General features: G+C 41.0%; 1 protein-coding gene and 1 long non-coding RNA gene across 2 annotated transcripts in view; both read left to right on the top strand.

Moving 5' to 3' along the window:
* The window catches only part of LOC107695951 (interleukin-6 receptor subunit beta-like), a 12,053-nt gene extending 7,229 nt beyond the window's left edge, over positions 1–4,824 (top strand). Inside the window, exons 9-15 of the mRNA XM_016496076.1 lie at positions 637–825; positions 905–1,006; positions 1,441–1,572; positions 2,102–2,245; positions 2,405–2,483; positions 3,720–3,795; positions 3,892–4,824. Coding sequence (XP_016351562.1) covers positions 637–825; positions 905–1,006; positions 1,441–1,572; positions 2,102–2,245; positions 2,405–2,483; positions 3,720–3,795; positions 3,892–4,260 — 1,091 coding nt within the window. The 3' untranslated portion in view covers positions 4,261–4,824. The remainder of the gene's footprint in view (positions 1–636; positions 826–904; positions 1,007–1,440; positions 1,573–2,101; positions 2,246–2,404; positions 2,484–3,719; positions 3,796–3,891) is intronic.
* A 4,821-nt stretch (positions 4,825–9,645) lies between these two features.
* On the top strand, positions 9,646–10,542 carry LOC107695962 (uncharacterized). The gene is made up of 3 exons (XR_001635046.1): positions 9,646–9,797; positions 9,923–10,171; positions 10,478–10,542. It is a non-coding gene; the product is annotated as an uncharacterized LOC107695962 (long non-coding RNA).
* Positions 10,543–15,879: the final 5,337 nt, after the last annotated feature.

Here is a 15,879-nt window from a genome sequence, read left to right as displayed (position 1 = left end):
AAACTATCTTAACGATCAGGCCAGTGCTGCTTCCTCGAGAAAGTTTTTCATTCTCATGTGTTTTAAGTCTTGTCAGTTTAAACATTAAAGTAATTTTAAGCCATTTAAGCCCAAGACATCTCAATGCGGTACTCACGCACTGTGATAGAGCATTTCTATGCGCACCGCTCACACACCTGAAGTGCACAAACAGAGCCTTCTCAGACAGCAGGTGAATACCAATGGCTGTCTTGACAAGTATCCTTGTAAGCACAGTCGGTTGTTTTAAGTGAATGTAAACAGTAAAGAAAATATCAAATGTGCATCAGTATAACGGATCCGTGCATTTCTTATGTAAATAATGTTAATGTTTTTTGAGCAGCAAATCAGCATCTTAGTATGATTTCTGAAGGATCATGTGACACTGAAGACTGGAGTAATGATGCTGAAAATTCAGCTTTGCATCACAGGAATAAATTACATTCTAAAATACAGAACAGTTATTTTAAATTGTAATAATATTTCACAATATTACTGTTTTTACTGTATTTTTGATCAAATGAATGCAGCTTTAACATTAAAATCTTACCGACCCCAAACTTTTTGAAAGGTAGTGTATAATTATATCTTCGATTATATCATTTTTATGCCCTGTAGAACAGACGACGCCTGAGGTGAATCTGAGTGTAATGGGTGAGAACCAGACGCTGCTGGTCTCATGGTCTGTACACCGACAGTTCTCTGAGAGCGTCCTGGAGTATGTGGTACAGCACGTGTCTGTAGTACCTCACTCATGCCTGAACTGGGTCAGAGTAAACAGAACCCAGAGATCTGTCACACTCAAAGGTTTGTGTGTGTGTGTAAGAGTGAAAGCTGTAGTTCGGCCTGATGCTGACAGTGATTTTGTGTTTGTCTCCATCCACAGGTGACCTCAGGAACCACACGGCGTATAATGTGTCACTGTTCGCTGTCTTCAACAACCACAGCACTTTCCTCAATTCACTGATTGCATACACACTTGAAGGAGGTATGACATTTCTTAAATCACTGAATGCACTTTTATTTCATTGACAACAGACCTAAGTCCACAAGATAACAAATAAAATTGGGCTACAATTTGCAAATTGTACAATACAGCACAGGGCCAAAATTCTGTAAATTATCATTACCATGAATTAATACTTGCATCCTTTTACAACTTACACCGCTCTGACAAAAGGTTACATCATTTATCTTGTTAAAAGATGCATCCATTGGAAAAGTATATTGCATTGTAGATAATTGGCTTGTGTATTGTCACTTAGATTTAAAAAAATTGTAATGCATTCCATTCCATTCATAAGACATTTTCTCACACTGAGCTTGTTTTAGGGCCCAAAGTACTTGGCTAGTAAATGTGAGATCCTGTAATCAGATTTTCTAGCCTTCATGTTTGTATCATCTCTTCATCTCCCCCGCCAGTTCCTCCTAAAGTCCCACAAATCCATGTGAAGAACATCTCTCACTCCTCTGCCACTTTGTTATGGAGCCCCATCCCTGTAAATGAGAGCAAAGGTGTCATCCTGCATTACTTAGTGGGCATCAAAGAAACAGGTAACCCATGGTCACTCCTTTAAAGGGGAGAGCTAATGCTATTTCGTGCATTCTGACTTATGTACGCTGTTAAAAAGTTGGATTCTCATGCTAAACATGGCCAAAGTTTAAAAAAAACAATTTGGACGCATGACAGAGTATTTCTGTGCCAAATATGCTCCTTCAGGGTTCATATAAGTTTCTGAAAGGTTTTTTTTTTTTTGGAGTATGGCCCTGTATGACATCATAAAGGGTGGAATTCCTTGTATGGGCACTTCTCCCAGAAGAGCGCGGACAGCAAATCAGCATATCAGAATGATTTCTGAAGGATCATGTAACACTGAAGACAGGAGTGATGGATGATGCTGAAAATATAGTTTTGCATCACAGGAATAAATTACATTTTAAGATAGAAAACAGTTATTTAAAATTGTAATAATATTTCACAATATTGCTGTTTTTACTATATTTCTGGTGAGCATAAGAAGATTGTACTGACCATAAACTTTGAATAGTAGTGTATATCTGTGTCCTTTGGCCTGTGTAATAGGGTCTAAGATAAGCAGTGACAGAACCAGTGCACTGTTGTCAGAACTGCAGCCGGCCCAGCAGTATCAGGTCTGGGTGAGCGCTGTGAGCGCTGCTGGGGAAGGTGCCAGGAGCTTCACCACTTTCTCCACCAATGAGAAAGACAGTAAGTATGAGGAAGATGAGCTGTTTCTTTCTTCCTTTGGGATTTACATTGCATGCATTATCCAAAATACTAGTAAGTCCTTGTTTTGCATACAGCATGTAGATCACAAATTCAACTTTAGGTAGTAAGCCAATCATTTCTACCCATGTCATCTTCTAGGTGATGTTAAAACAATACTGTTTGCTGTATTCATACCATTATTGATGTTCCTGGTATTAGTATTGGTTTTTACATTGGTGTAAGTATTGCCTTTCATCATAATTCCATTTATATGGTCAAAAGTACATGGAGACCCCCTTGTAAGGGCTGGTTCACACAGAATGCGTTTTTCCATTACACTGCGCTCCATAGTTTTTCTACATAAATATGAGCTAGACGGATGTGTTTGACTGTTGTACTGTTGACTGTCTTTTGCAGCATCTGATTCTCTAAAAATGCAGCGCTCAGCTTAAAATAAGTTCATCTTTCAAAAAAAACTTGTCACAACTCACAAGTGTTTTTTTCCCCCATTCCACTGGCTGCGTCTCACTTTTTTCAAAGGCATTCTGTATGAGTGGCCCATAAATAGTGAGCTTGGCTAGTCCAGTGAGGATAAATTGTAATTCTACCACAGTGGTTCCCAACCTGGAGAACTTGTATGCTTTGAGGTCAAATATGGGTGCAAAAACTTTCGTTTCTATAAATGCTCCAAAAGATCAGTCACTGATTTGGAACCAGCCGATAATCACTTGCATTAATTTGATACGTGGCCTCTCATCTTGCCGTCACATCACATTATGATGCAGAAGATGTGAGTGTGTGGCGAATATGAAAAGCTCAGTCGCAGCTGTCAGATTTCACAAAAAGGCCACCTATTTTAAGATATGCAGATCCCCATTTATTATGGGTAGGAGATAATATTCTGAAAACAAGCCCCTTAAAACGCAATATAAGCAGACATAGCAAAACTGAACCAGAAAAATAAAATATAAAAGACCTGATATTGACCAGTATTCTATGTGATTAAAAAGCAGGAAATTTTATTTATTTCAAATAAAATAATTCAGTATAAAACATTTAAATATTATTGAATAAAAAAAAAAAATTTAAACAAAATAAAATTAGAAAAATTCAATAAATTAAATTTGTATTTAAATTATAAATGTATATCTAAATTCAGATATCTAAAATTATTATATCTAAAAGTTTAATTATGCTCTGTTTAATTACAACTATGGGGAGGGTCTCAAGTTTTCTGACATGTAAGGAGAGGGGTTGGGAACCACAAAAGGTAGGGTATCCATATGCTTTTGGCCCTGTTGTGTATTATTTTCTGTTACATTCAGTAATCACATTAGGTGATTATGCTCTGCTTTCCATCACATCACTCTATTTTTTAGCACTGTTATTGTATGCATAGGATTATCGTCTTGCATACGGTGTACAAAATTAGTTTAACTGATAAATTCAACATTTTGTGATATCTGCTCTCTAGGTGCAAAACAACTCGGTGTTGTGTGAAGATCCCAGATCCAATAAACAGTAAAACATTTAAACATATGAACTTTCAGGTGAGAATCTAAAGTCTTTTGAGTGTTCCATATGAAAGAGATGTCACGCTTACAAAAACGGTACAATATTTGTTCACGTCTTGGCTTTTCTTCCAGCATGCGTGTCCCCGGCTCTGTTCTCCTTCTGAATTGACTCTAAAGATCTCTGAGCTGGAGATCGTGGAGAACCTGGATCCCAACACACCTACTCCTCCATCAGAGACTGAATCAGAGGAGTTTTTAATCGATGTGGAACCCCAACATTTTCAGGTGCCAGATGGACTGGGCAGAACAAATGAAGGTGGAGATGAGCCTGAGGAATCAAACAGAGGAAACATTTCAAAGCCTGACAATTGGGCAAAGGAGTACAGCGAGATGGTCGACACTGATGAAGAGAAGGATGGCGGTGATGATGAAGCGTGGTGGGACCAGCAATGTGTCTCGGACTATGAAAGACATTTTTTGCCTTCTGTTAAAGCGAATTAACTTTTCATACCTCAGGATGTTTCATCTGTACTGTAGTGCCTTAAATGGAACAATCAGAAAGGGACTGTTTTACTGAAGAACAATGTGTGCTTTTTAATTAGACACTGAAAAGAGTTATAAGACGAATGTATACACAGTCTATGCACAGATTTTCACATTTACAGGCTTTCACACTATCTGCAACTTTTAAAGTTGATGTATATTTTTTGCGCCACTAGCGTCATCAAAGGACTATACAGGTCTCCAGAATACTCTCCTCTTTTGCCATTGGTCGGCCAGACAAATGTTCTTGCCACAAACTCAAGCCATTGGTTGAGCCAATGTTAGGCAGGTCAGAATGCTCAGATAAACAAGAGCAAAGTTTTAATAGTTTTCAGTGGCATGTGGTTTACACTTTTCAGGGAATTCAGCATACAAATGTCTTACAGGTATCGCTGCACATTAAACCTTAAATTTTAACATGGAAAACAATGCACATGTTGACACAAATGAGATAGTATTACTAATAGATACACAATTGAATGTAAAAAACAATTGAATGCACATAAATATGTTTTATATATGAATATGCTTCTTATTTGTGGCCATTATTTAGAAGTGAATTTTGCAGTGATCTGTTTGACAGATAATGTACTTTAGAATTGGCATGTTAACATAGGACTAGTCACAAGTAGTTTAGTGTTGTAGTTTATGTGGTTTACCCATTTTATGGAAGCCTTGTCATGCCTCAGAAGAAGAAATAAGACAAATAACTTTATTTCTCATATTTGTGATTTTGAATTATAATCGTGTTTTTATGTATTTGGTTTTTTTACCGGCTTCCGTTCCATATAGCATTTTTGAGGTTGCCACAGTCAAAGTTCAGGAATATCAGCCCAGTCGACATGCTTATATGCATGAATATATTTTTAAGATGCTGATATCAAATTAGTCTTGTAGCCCCAAAACCTCAAATAAAATAATGATTATATAATAGTACCAGTACAGTAAACCAGCATAGTGTCTATATTTGACCATAAGATTTCAATTCAATTCAAAGAAAATTTATTTGTATAGCGCAGGGGTGGCGAACGTCGGTCCTGGAGAGCCGCAGCTCTGCAGAGTTTTGCTTCAACCCTAACCAAACACACCTGAACGAGCTAATCAAGGGCTGAACGGTTACTAGGAAGCTACAGGCAGGTGAGTTTTAATTAGGGTTGGAGCTGAACTCTGCAGGGCTGCGGCTCTCCAGGACCGGAGTTTGCCACCCCTGGTATAACGCTTTTCATAATACACATTGTTTCAAAGCAGCTTTACAGAAAATGCATGTCTACATTACAATTTAGAGTGATCTGTTATCAGAAGTGAATTTGTCCAAGTAATGTTCATTTCACAAATGAACAGTTCAAGATAATAGAATCATACAGTTAGCTAACATGAATTAATTTCAGGCAGAAGCTCATTAAAGCGATTATTACAAGTGTTATCATAATGATTACAATATAGAGAAAATTTGGCAGCTTCAAATGTCGATTCAAGTTGGCGTCATCTGGGGTCCTCGCAAGGGGTCAGCATCATCTCTTCACAGGTGTTGGGTCATCTGAAGTCTTTCTATAAGGCTGGAGCTGGTGTGATCTTTAGATACCTCGAGATGGGCATCCCGGGGTAGGAACAGAAAGGCAGTGGAAAAGAATTAGCGTAGCTGCTGTTCATAACGTTTCAAGCTAAAAATATATTTGTGACTTTTATCTGATCTAACTGGGAACAAGGGTGAGATTGAGATTCATTATAGGAATTCTTGGCTGAAGAGATGTGTCTTTAATCTAGATTTAAACAGAGAGAGTGTGTTTGAGTCCCGGACATTATCAGGAAGACTATTTCAGAGTTTAGGAGCCAGATGGGAAAATGATCTCTCTCCTTTAGTGGACTTAGATATCTTAGGCACTACTAAAAGTCCAGAGTTTCATGACCTTAAAGAGCATGGTGGATTATAGGGCATAAGAAGATCAGTTAAATATACAGGAGCTAAACCATTTAGTGCCTTATAGGTCAGTAGCAATATTTTGAAATCAATACAGAACTTAATAGGTAAGATGGAGAGGTGTTGAGGATTATGATTACAAATTAGATTAATTTAGATAGCTAAACAGGTTGCTAGGTTTAAAGTTACACTACTATTCAAAAGTTTGGGTTTGTAAGATTTTTTGATGTTTTTGAAAGAAGCCTGTGCTCACCAAGGTTGCAGATTTGCTCAAAAATACAGTAATATTGTGAAATATTATTACAATTTTAAATAACATTTATATGCCACAAAAATGTGGTTTGATGGTACAGCTGAATTTTCAGCATCAGTCTTTAGACTCTTTAGTGTCACATGATCTTTCAGAAACTATTCTAATATGCTGATTTGCTGCTCAAGAAACATTTCTTATCATTATCAGTGTTGAAAACAGTTGTGCTATTTAATATTTTTATGGAAGCCATCACATCACGTTGTAAACAACAGCATTTTTTTTTAACAGAAATCGTTTGTAACATTAATGCCTTTCCTGTCACATTTGATCAATTTAATATATCCCTGCTGAATAAAAGTATTATTTATTTAAATAAATAAATAAAAATTGTGATCCCAAAGCTTTAACAGTAGTGCATATCCATATCCAGGGCTGTCCTTAGCTGAGTGCAAGGTAGCCTGGAGCGGGGCCCCCCTTGGTCCGTTCGCGATCACGTTCCGGGGGTGTGTGTGTGTGTGAGTGTGTGTATATACATACAGTGGAGATCACAATTAGAGAACAATCTATAAATACTTGATTTTTTCTGAAATATTGTTAATCTTCATCGCTCAAAATTTGAAGGAATATGTTTGACAAAATAACCAAGGCATTTCAACAAAAACCTTTATTTTGTGAAAACACAGTGATCAAAATTAGAGAACAGTAACCACTTTAGCACGAAAGAAGATTACAACTTAAATTTTGGAGGGTTACAGTTGTCAGAAATGAGAAGTGTAGAGGCCTTCACTTTGAATAACTTCAGCACATCTGCGGCCGCAGGATATCACTGGTTTCTCACACTGCACTGTCGTGATCTTGCTCCACTCTTCTTCTACTCTCTTTCATAGTTCAGTAACTGTAGTGGGTTTCTTAGCCATCTGTCACCAAGAATTTTCCAGAGATTTTCAGTCAGGTTTAGATCAGGACTCTGGACCGCCATTTCATTATTTCAATGCTTTACTCGTTTTGCAGTGTGACAGGGACATTGTCTTGCATTGAAATTGCAGGCTGATTGGGAGATGCTTGCAGGGAAGGAACTGCATGTTGCTGAGGGAGGTTCTGATTAACGTTTGCATTCACCTGCCATGTGTCTGTATAAGAGGCCCAACTCCTGCTGCAGAAAACATCCCCCAAACCATGACACTTCCTCCTCCACCGTTTACTGACTTCTTTTCGCACTTGGGCTTCAGTCTTTCCTCAGTTTGACACCGAACAAAATGTTTCCCATCAGACCCAAATAAATTAAACTTGCTCTCATCACTAAAGTGAACTTTGGACCAGTTATCCTCTCTCCACACAACATGCTCCTCAGCAAAGGTGAGTCTAGCCTTTTGATTCTTCTGCTGATGAGAGGCTTGGTCACTGCAGAGTGCGCTTTCAGTCCGACTTCTCTGAAACGTGCCGAGACAGATCCTTACCCTGATCAATGCTGAACTGCCGAGCAATTCCAGCTGCAGTGTTGAACTGGAATTTTCTGTAATAAGGTTCCTGGTTGCTTGTTCTTAACCTGATTTACTATGCTACAAAATATCAATCAATTACTGTTCACGACAAACATATGAATAGTAATGGATGCAAAAAAAAGAAAATAACATGCATATCTATAAACACACACACACACATATACAGTATATGGGGAGTAACGAAATACATGTAACGGCGTTACGTATTTAAAATACAAAAATATATATATATATATATATATATATATATATATATATATATACAGGGCTGGGGAGTAACGAAATACATTTAACGGCGTTACGTATTTAAAATACAAAATATGAGTAACTGTATTTCGTTATAATTCCATTTTAAATAGGTGGTAATCAAATTACAGTTACATCCGACAAGTATTTTAGATTACCAAAGTGATTACTTTGAATTTTAATGTCATTTCTTAATTTAATATTTAAGTAAACAGTTTGGAGATTTTAACCAATAAGGCAACTGATTCTCCTTTGAAAAAAAAAAAAAAAACTGCGTGCAGCAGCCTATTCATTTAGCAACTCGTATTGAGAGTGCATACGCTCATCATCACGACACAAAAATGGACGACACAACAGAAAGCCATTCGTGTAATGCATTTCTCTCGTGGAAATAGACTATTTTACTTATAAATCTGAAAAAGGACGTAACATCTCAGCGCAATGCAATGCCTACCTGCAACAAAACTTCTATCAGCATCGAAGGATTCAACGTCTAATCTGAAGAAGCATCTTGAGGGAAGTTGTTCTTGATCTTGGAAAAATGTTATCCAGTAACTCGTTTTTCTATTTTCTCATATTTTGAGTGTTGAATGGTTATCATTACGTTTAATATTTCTAAGAATTTAATTTAAAAATTACAACGAATTCTCCTAGAATTCACACTTTGCATTCAGTTAACAGATCCATACGAATCATGCATGAAATAAAAGTTTTATAAAGTCAAACGATAGCTTTGTGTGATTTACAGATGAACTTGAAGTCTTTATTCATTCGAAATGTTCAAGAATAGATTATCTTTGGTGCTGTAATAGACTTGATCGGTGTCGCATCATAGCTGTGTGGGCGGAGTCGGCGTGGGGGAAAACCATAGACTGTATAAAATCATGGACTAGTATCCGTGACGTCACCCGTAGATTTCCGAAGAGCGTTTTTGAAGCTCAAAAGTGGGTGGAGGCGGCAGTCGCCATTTTGGCAGCGCATCACCGCGCGTCATTCCCGGATAATCGAAAATGGGCAAAGAGGCGGGAGCAGGTTGGTGAAGCCACGCCCACCTAGCTCGACGGTGGTGACAGCTTTTTGCAGCCAGCCTCTAGCGGCCAGTCGATGAATTACAGTTTAAGTCACTTCCTTGTTGGCTTCACGAGAGAGAGGGGGAGGTTGCCGCTTGGGGAAAACGCTCTCGGTTACTCACGTAACCTCGGTTCCCTGAGATGAGGGAACGAGACATTGCTATGGGAATTGACCCTTCGCTAAGCCCCGCCCTCCTTAGTTACTGTTGCTATGCCTGACAAGCTTTAGCGCCTGGCACGTCTATTACAGTATGTATGCACTTCTCAGACATTCCCAAGGAGATAATTAGTAATTTTTGGCGAACAGGTGAAATATCTGAGAGAGCAAGACAAAAGGGACTGACTGCAGTATGCATTCGAGGGATATATCCACGACATAATATGCAACCGATTAGAGAATAATTTCATCAAAATTGAAGCTAAAGCCTATAGGTCCCAGCGCAAGCAGCAGCCGCCTCGTACGCTGACCATTCAAATGGGAAACAGCTATGTTCATGCACAGCAGGGTAAGTGAAATTTGAAAATAATCTAATAATTATAAATCAAACAGCTTATCCATAAATCTTGTGGAATAAACACAAAACAGCCTGACCACTTTGCAATGATAACATTCTCCCGCTTATATTTTTAGCGCGCCAGGCTACTGCTCACACGTCGTGGGTCTAATCTACGCCTTGGACCTGGCAAGAGCCAGAGATGCTGAGCTGAGCCATACATCATCAACAACACAAACAAAGTCCTCCTGCACGAGTCTACCACAGCAGTGGCACAAGCCAAGGGGTAACAAAATAAGGGCAGTGCCAATATCATCGGTAGTTGTCGCTAAAGCCAATGAAAACCGTATGCGGCGACCAATCGACTGTCGGTATGCAGGAAGCAGGTAAGTTGAAAATCATATTTATGGTTATAGTTGTGGGATTTGGCAGACGCTTTTGTCCAAAGTGACATACAAATAAAAACAATACAATAGTTAAAATTAACAGTGAACAGTTTTAAAATGTTGGTAAGACTACATTAAGGAGAATAGACATACTAAACAATAATGTCAATTCAATCAATAGCCTAATGAAAATAAAACAACACTATAATATACAAACCATAACATTAGAGAGGCAGGTTTCCAAGTACAGCAAAGTTTTGTCATATAAAACCCCTAGCTTTGTATTGATAGGGTATTCTTTTTCAGGACCTTCTCAGGTACAGAGGAGAAAATTGCTCTATTAAAAAGGCAGACAGGAGCACCCATCAGCTGCTTGGTAAACAGACCCCCTGTTGACATAACTGTAGGATGAGAGAGATACCCACTAGGAAGTGGTTTGAGCCATCAGGTAAATGAATGAGATGAAGCAGTATTAAAGTAGATATTCTTTATTGTGTACTTTATATGAAATTCACTCAACTTGTATGTACAGGGCAGTGCAGGACATTGCAGGACAGTGCACCACGTCAGCGTGATCTTCCTTGACCACTCAGCTCTTCTACACACAGACAACCTTAAGGCGATACAGAGTCATATCGCGCCAAGGGGTCAGCGCATCCCAGCAGTCGCGCGTCACTTTGATGCGCAAGGTGCCCGTGCGCCATGTGCTCTGTGGCACCCGGATCTTTAGCCAGAGCTGAAGCGGTCGTATATGTAGGAGTCCTATAGTTTGCACACTGTCAAGGCGGCAGCCATCTGGCCGAGCATCCTCTGGAAGCATTTCAGCGGGGGAGAGTGCCCTAACTTGAAGACTGCGAGAGAGCTGATCAGTTTTTGTGAGCGCTCCTCCGACAGACATGCTTGCATATTGATTGAATTCAGCTCCACTCCTAACAAGGAGATGTTCTGGCTCGGTACCAGCAAGCTCTTTTGCATATTCACAGTCAGCCCTAAGCTCTGAAGATGAGCGAGAGCGGCATCCAAGCATTTCGTAAACGTACGAGGGGCCAGGGATAAACCGAAGGGTAGGACTGTGAATTGGTACGCTATCCCCTCAAATGTAAATCTCAGGAAACACCTGTGGCGAGGGGCTACCTGAATGTGAAAATAAGCATCCTTTATATCCACAGAGATAAACCAATCTCTCGGTCTGATGTGTGAGAGGATTTGTCTCAGCGTAATCATTTTGAACGAGCGCTTCGAAAGCACACGATTCAGCGCTCTCAGGTCCAACATTGGGCGGAGTCCGCCGTCTTTGGTACCAGAAAATAGCGACTGTAGAAGCCGCTCTCGCGGTCTGCTATGGACACTGTCTCTACAGCGCGTTTTGCGAGGAGGTTGTGTATTTCCTCTCGCAGAACTGAGGCATTCCGCTCCCGTACAGTGGACATTACCACACCGTTGAAACAGGGTGGCCTGCGGAAGAACTGAAGAACTAGCCGTTCTTTATTGATTTCATAACCCACTCTGATACCCCTGGAGAGTGCCTGCCACGCTTCTGTGAGCTGTGACAGCGGGCGAGGCAGACTGCACACCGTGAGGGATAACTCGCCGCTGGGGGGCGGGTAGTTTAATACCACACGAGTGTGAGAGTGAGTGATGGGGGAGAGGAGAGTGAGAGGAGGAGAATTGCTTTGATATTGAGGTGAGTTTTGTATGTTTTTCAACTTTATTGCACTGCATAGTGGAACAGTCAAAACACAAACATGACAATTGCTCTCGCCGCCCGCAACAGGCAGGGGGGCGTGGTGAACACACAGTGGAGCGAGCAGACTTTTTCAGTGGCTCGTCTTCGGCGCTGGGTGCAGATTTCCTCCTCCGAGAGACAGCATCAGGAACGCGGCTTTGATTCCGGTGCCGGTGGCCTGCCGTCTCTGTCAGGGCAGGGTCTCTGGCTCTTCGAGCCCTGAACGCGCAGGAGAGTTCGCGCCGGCGCGCTTTGGCAGGAAGTGGTTAATAGCCTTCAACTGTTTCTGCGCTTCAACGAAACGCTCCGTGAACGTCTCTACCGCTGCTCCGAAGAGACCTGAGGGATTCACGGGAGCATCCAGAAGGGCCGTTTTTTCCGAGTCCTTTAACTTGGTCAGAGTAAGCCACAGGTGACGATCTAGCACCACAAGATTCCCCATGTTGCGGCCGATCGTTCGATCTGTCACCACTGTCGCTCTGAGGGCCAGATCCGTGGCGCGTCGGAGCTCTTTGAACACTTCAGGGTCCGGCCCGTCCTCATCCAGAGACTTGAGCAGCTTGGCCTGATACACCTGGAGTATTGCCATAACGTGCAGTGCTGAAGCTGCTTGGCCCGCCGCGGAGAAAGCCTTGCCGGCGAAGTTTGCAGTGGGGGACCTCCCACTGCAAGATTTAGAGGGGAGAGGCAAGTTGTTTCTCACTCTCCCAAGGACAGCGATGGGCAGCGACGGCTTCTTCCACTGTGGGAAGTTTAACATACCCTACTTGGTCAGCGCCATCCACAGAAGACAGGAGGGAAGATCCCGGGTTGTGCACTCGACTAGAGAGTGGTGCGTTCCACGACTTTGTTATCTCATCGTGCACCTTGGGGAAAAAGGGGCCGGACCTCCGCGGGGTTTCCTTTCGGCCGCGATCCGACTGGAGGTACCACTCGTCCAGACGGCTTCTGGCCGGCTCTGCAGGAGGCGCCCACTCCAAATCGAGCTCATCAACTGCCTTGGACAGGACGTTAAGGAGCTTGACATCACTATGATGGAGGTCCCCCGCGTCGCTGCCGTGGGGCACAGTGTAATCCAGCAGGCTTTTAGACCACTCTTCTCTCGTAGACGCTGCCACCGAAATGGCATCATCCTCCTCTTCAGCGCCCTCCATGGCACCGAAGGGTACCACATCTTGAGCGATGGGGGAGGGGCGGAGAACAGCGGTCATGGAGCGCACTGGAAGGGGACCTGCAGCAGGGGGGTGAGGAGCGCGTGGGCACTGAGCCGGTGTGGGCTCGTCACCTGACCCTGACAGATCCGCATCAGAAGTCTTTCCTCCTTGGCTCGAAAGAGGCTGCAGAGGAAGAGCACGGCAGGGCTAGTTGGGCGAGTTCATCGCCTTGGACGATGGCCACAAGCACTGCTTTATATAGAGTTGGAGCCCCTCATATTTCGCGCACTTGAACGCCATTGACCAGTTTCACTGGCGTGATTCAATAAGGCTTCAGTAATATTTGGAGAAAAGGGTAATTCCCATAGCAATGTAGAGTGACCGAATCGAAAGGGAACAGTCCTTTCCCCCTCATTGGAAAAGCATGGTGTTGACATAGATTGGCCTACATAAAATCATTTCTGCCACTCGACAGAGCAACATACACATAAAAACTGAGCCGTATTGGGTCGGACTGTCCGTACGGTATCTGTGACTGGACAAACGACCTAACGGAATGGCCAGAGGTGTCGTTTTCCGACATTTTTTGTTACCTAATTGAGCAAGAGACAGCTTAGGCTACTACAAGCCTATACGAGAAGGCTTGTGAAAGTAAATATTTGTCGTTTTGTTTTGCTTCATTTTAATAAAGTGATAAAGACTTGAGTAAAAGCCTGTCGTACTTTCTTATTGATATATTAAAAAGTTTTTTAACATTGACAAAACAGGTAACATTAAGGTCCACTGAAGTGCCTTGAAATGCGCAGCGTTATTCTATGTGGTGTGTGCTGCAGCTGCCTAACCATTTTCATAAATACATGCCGTAAAAAAAAAAGATAACGAAAATATGTATATAAAATACCAAAAAACATGGTTATTGGTTACTATAGTTAAACCATGGTAAAAACAACGTGCTGCAGCTGCCTAACCATTTTCATAAATACATGCCGTAAAAAAAAAAGATAACGAAAATATGTATATAAAATACCAAAAAACATGGTTATTGGTTACTATAGTTATACCATGGTAAAAACAACATGTTTTGCTACACTAACCATAGTTTAACCATGGTATTTGTAGTAAAACTGTGGTTATAGGCTACAATTGGTAATAAAAACGCCAAAAAAACCCAACAAAAAAAACGGTTAGCCTACTATACTTTTACTATAGTAATAGGCCTACCATTGCTAATTTTCGTAAGGGATTGTGTATAATAATATGAAATAAATGTTTTAATAGATTATGACAGCACAAAATATCAGGGAGTGAGATTTATTTGATTGCGATGGGAAGGAGGGTTACTGTAAGTCCCATTAGAACTGGGTTGCGGTGAAGGGGGACGGGACTAACGACAGATCAGTGCAGGGTAGCACTCATACACATCGTCAGATCAAGTTTTTTAACTTATTAGAGGTACAGAACGCCACACAGCAACTTTTCGGCATTGCACCAAGCAAAACTCAATCGAAATCATCACAAAAAGTAAAGATCAAGCTCCTAACAAGGTCTCCGCGCGTTAATTCGAATGGTTTGTTTTCTACGGCATAAACGGTTATGACGTTTTTCTGGGCATTCCCAGCAATGCCGAACAAGTCTATTCGAATACTAGTTTTCCATTGGGACGTTATATAAAAATTGTGTCAAATCACATAAACTGTTAAGGCAGATGGGTAAAAAAAAATCCTAAAAAATGTCATCATATCTCAATTCTGGGCGTCTAGATGAAAAGCGCTCTGAAAGCGCGTTCCCTCTGTGTTGTTCCTGCTATTACCGTAATTATAGTAATACACGCGCAGTATTTTCACTCGCGGCTGGCTTGACCGTGTTTTTCTGAAGTGCGGCTGGCTTGACCGCAGTGTCAGATCAGGGTTTTTTAACTTATTAGAGGTACAGAACGCCACACAGCAACTTTTCGGCATTGCACCAAGCAAAACTCAATCGAAATCATCACAAAAAGTAAAGATCAAGCTCCTAACAAGGTCTCCGCGCGTTAATTCGAATGGTTTGTTTTCTATGGAAGGCCTTAAAGACATATATTTCTTTAGACGTTACGTGGACAAACGATATAACGCGTGGACACGTAATTGTGTCTAAACACGTTATTTCGTATGGAAGGTGGATGGAGCCAAAAGTCTTTAAACGGAACGCATGAAATTTGACCGTGTCAACACGCACAATTTGCCCGCATTAGCAATTTTGAATGCGTTTCTTTTGTACATATAGACACACACATTTTGGCCGTGTTAAGGCGTCAGTTTTTGCCACGTTTATTTGGTACGTGTAAAGACGCTCAGTTTGACCACATTAAGACGACAAAATTGAACGTGTTTCTCAATGCACACATTTTGGCCATGTTAAGGTGGCAATTTTGAACGTGTAATATTTTTTTACCCTCATATTTCTTTAGTTTATGGTCATTTATTAGTGTTGTAGCTAGTAAATTAATACATTTTGTTGTTTATTTTCTTTTGATAGTTTTGACAGTTATTACTCTTACTCCCAGGTCCGTGTATCTTCTGGTCATTTGAACAGAAATTAAGCAAGATTTTTCTCTTTTTATTCATGGGTAAAAAATTAGATTATGCTTTACTATTTGTTTCGAATGTGTGAGCGGCCTTGAAACACCCATTTCATCCTCCATCTTCTGTACTAACACCGTGTACACGACAACCCCGAGCTTATTTTCAATAGGAGAGATGCGGCAGGTGAGCAAGCTTACTCACAAGATTCCTGCAGCTTTGTTGTGTAGGCTGTTTCCAGATAACATGAATAAATAAAAATATATATTC

The sequence above is a fragment of the Sinocyclocheilus anshuiensis genome, unplaced genomic scaffold, assembly GCF_001515605.1.
Source record: "Sinocyclocheilus anshuiensis isolate Anshui unplaced genomic scaffold, SAMN03320099.WGS_v1.1 scaffold1439, whole genome shotgun sequence".
Lineage (NCBI taxonomy): Eukaryota > Metazoa > Chordata > Actinopteri > Cypriniformes > Cyprinidae > Sinocyclocheilus > Sinocyclocheilus anshuiensis.
Note: the sequence above shows the minus strand (reverse complement) of the source record. Positions and strands in the feature narration are given on the sequence as shown.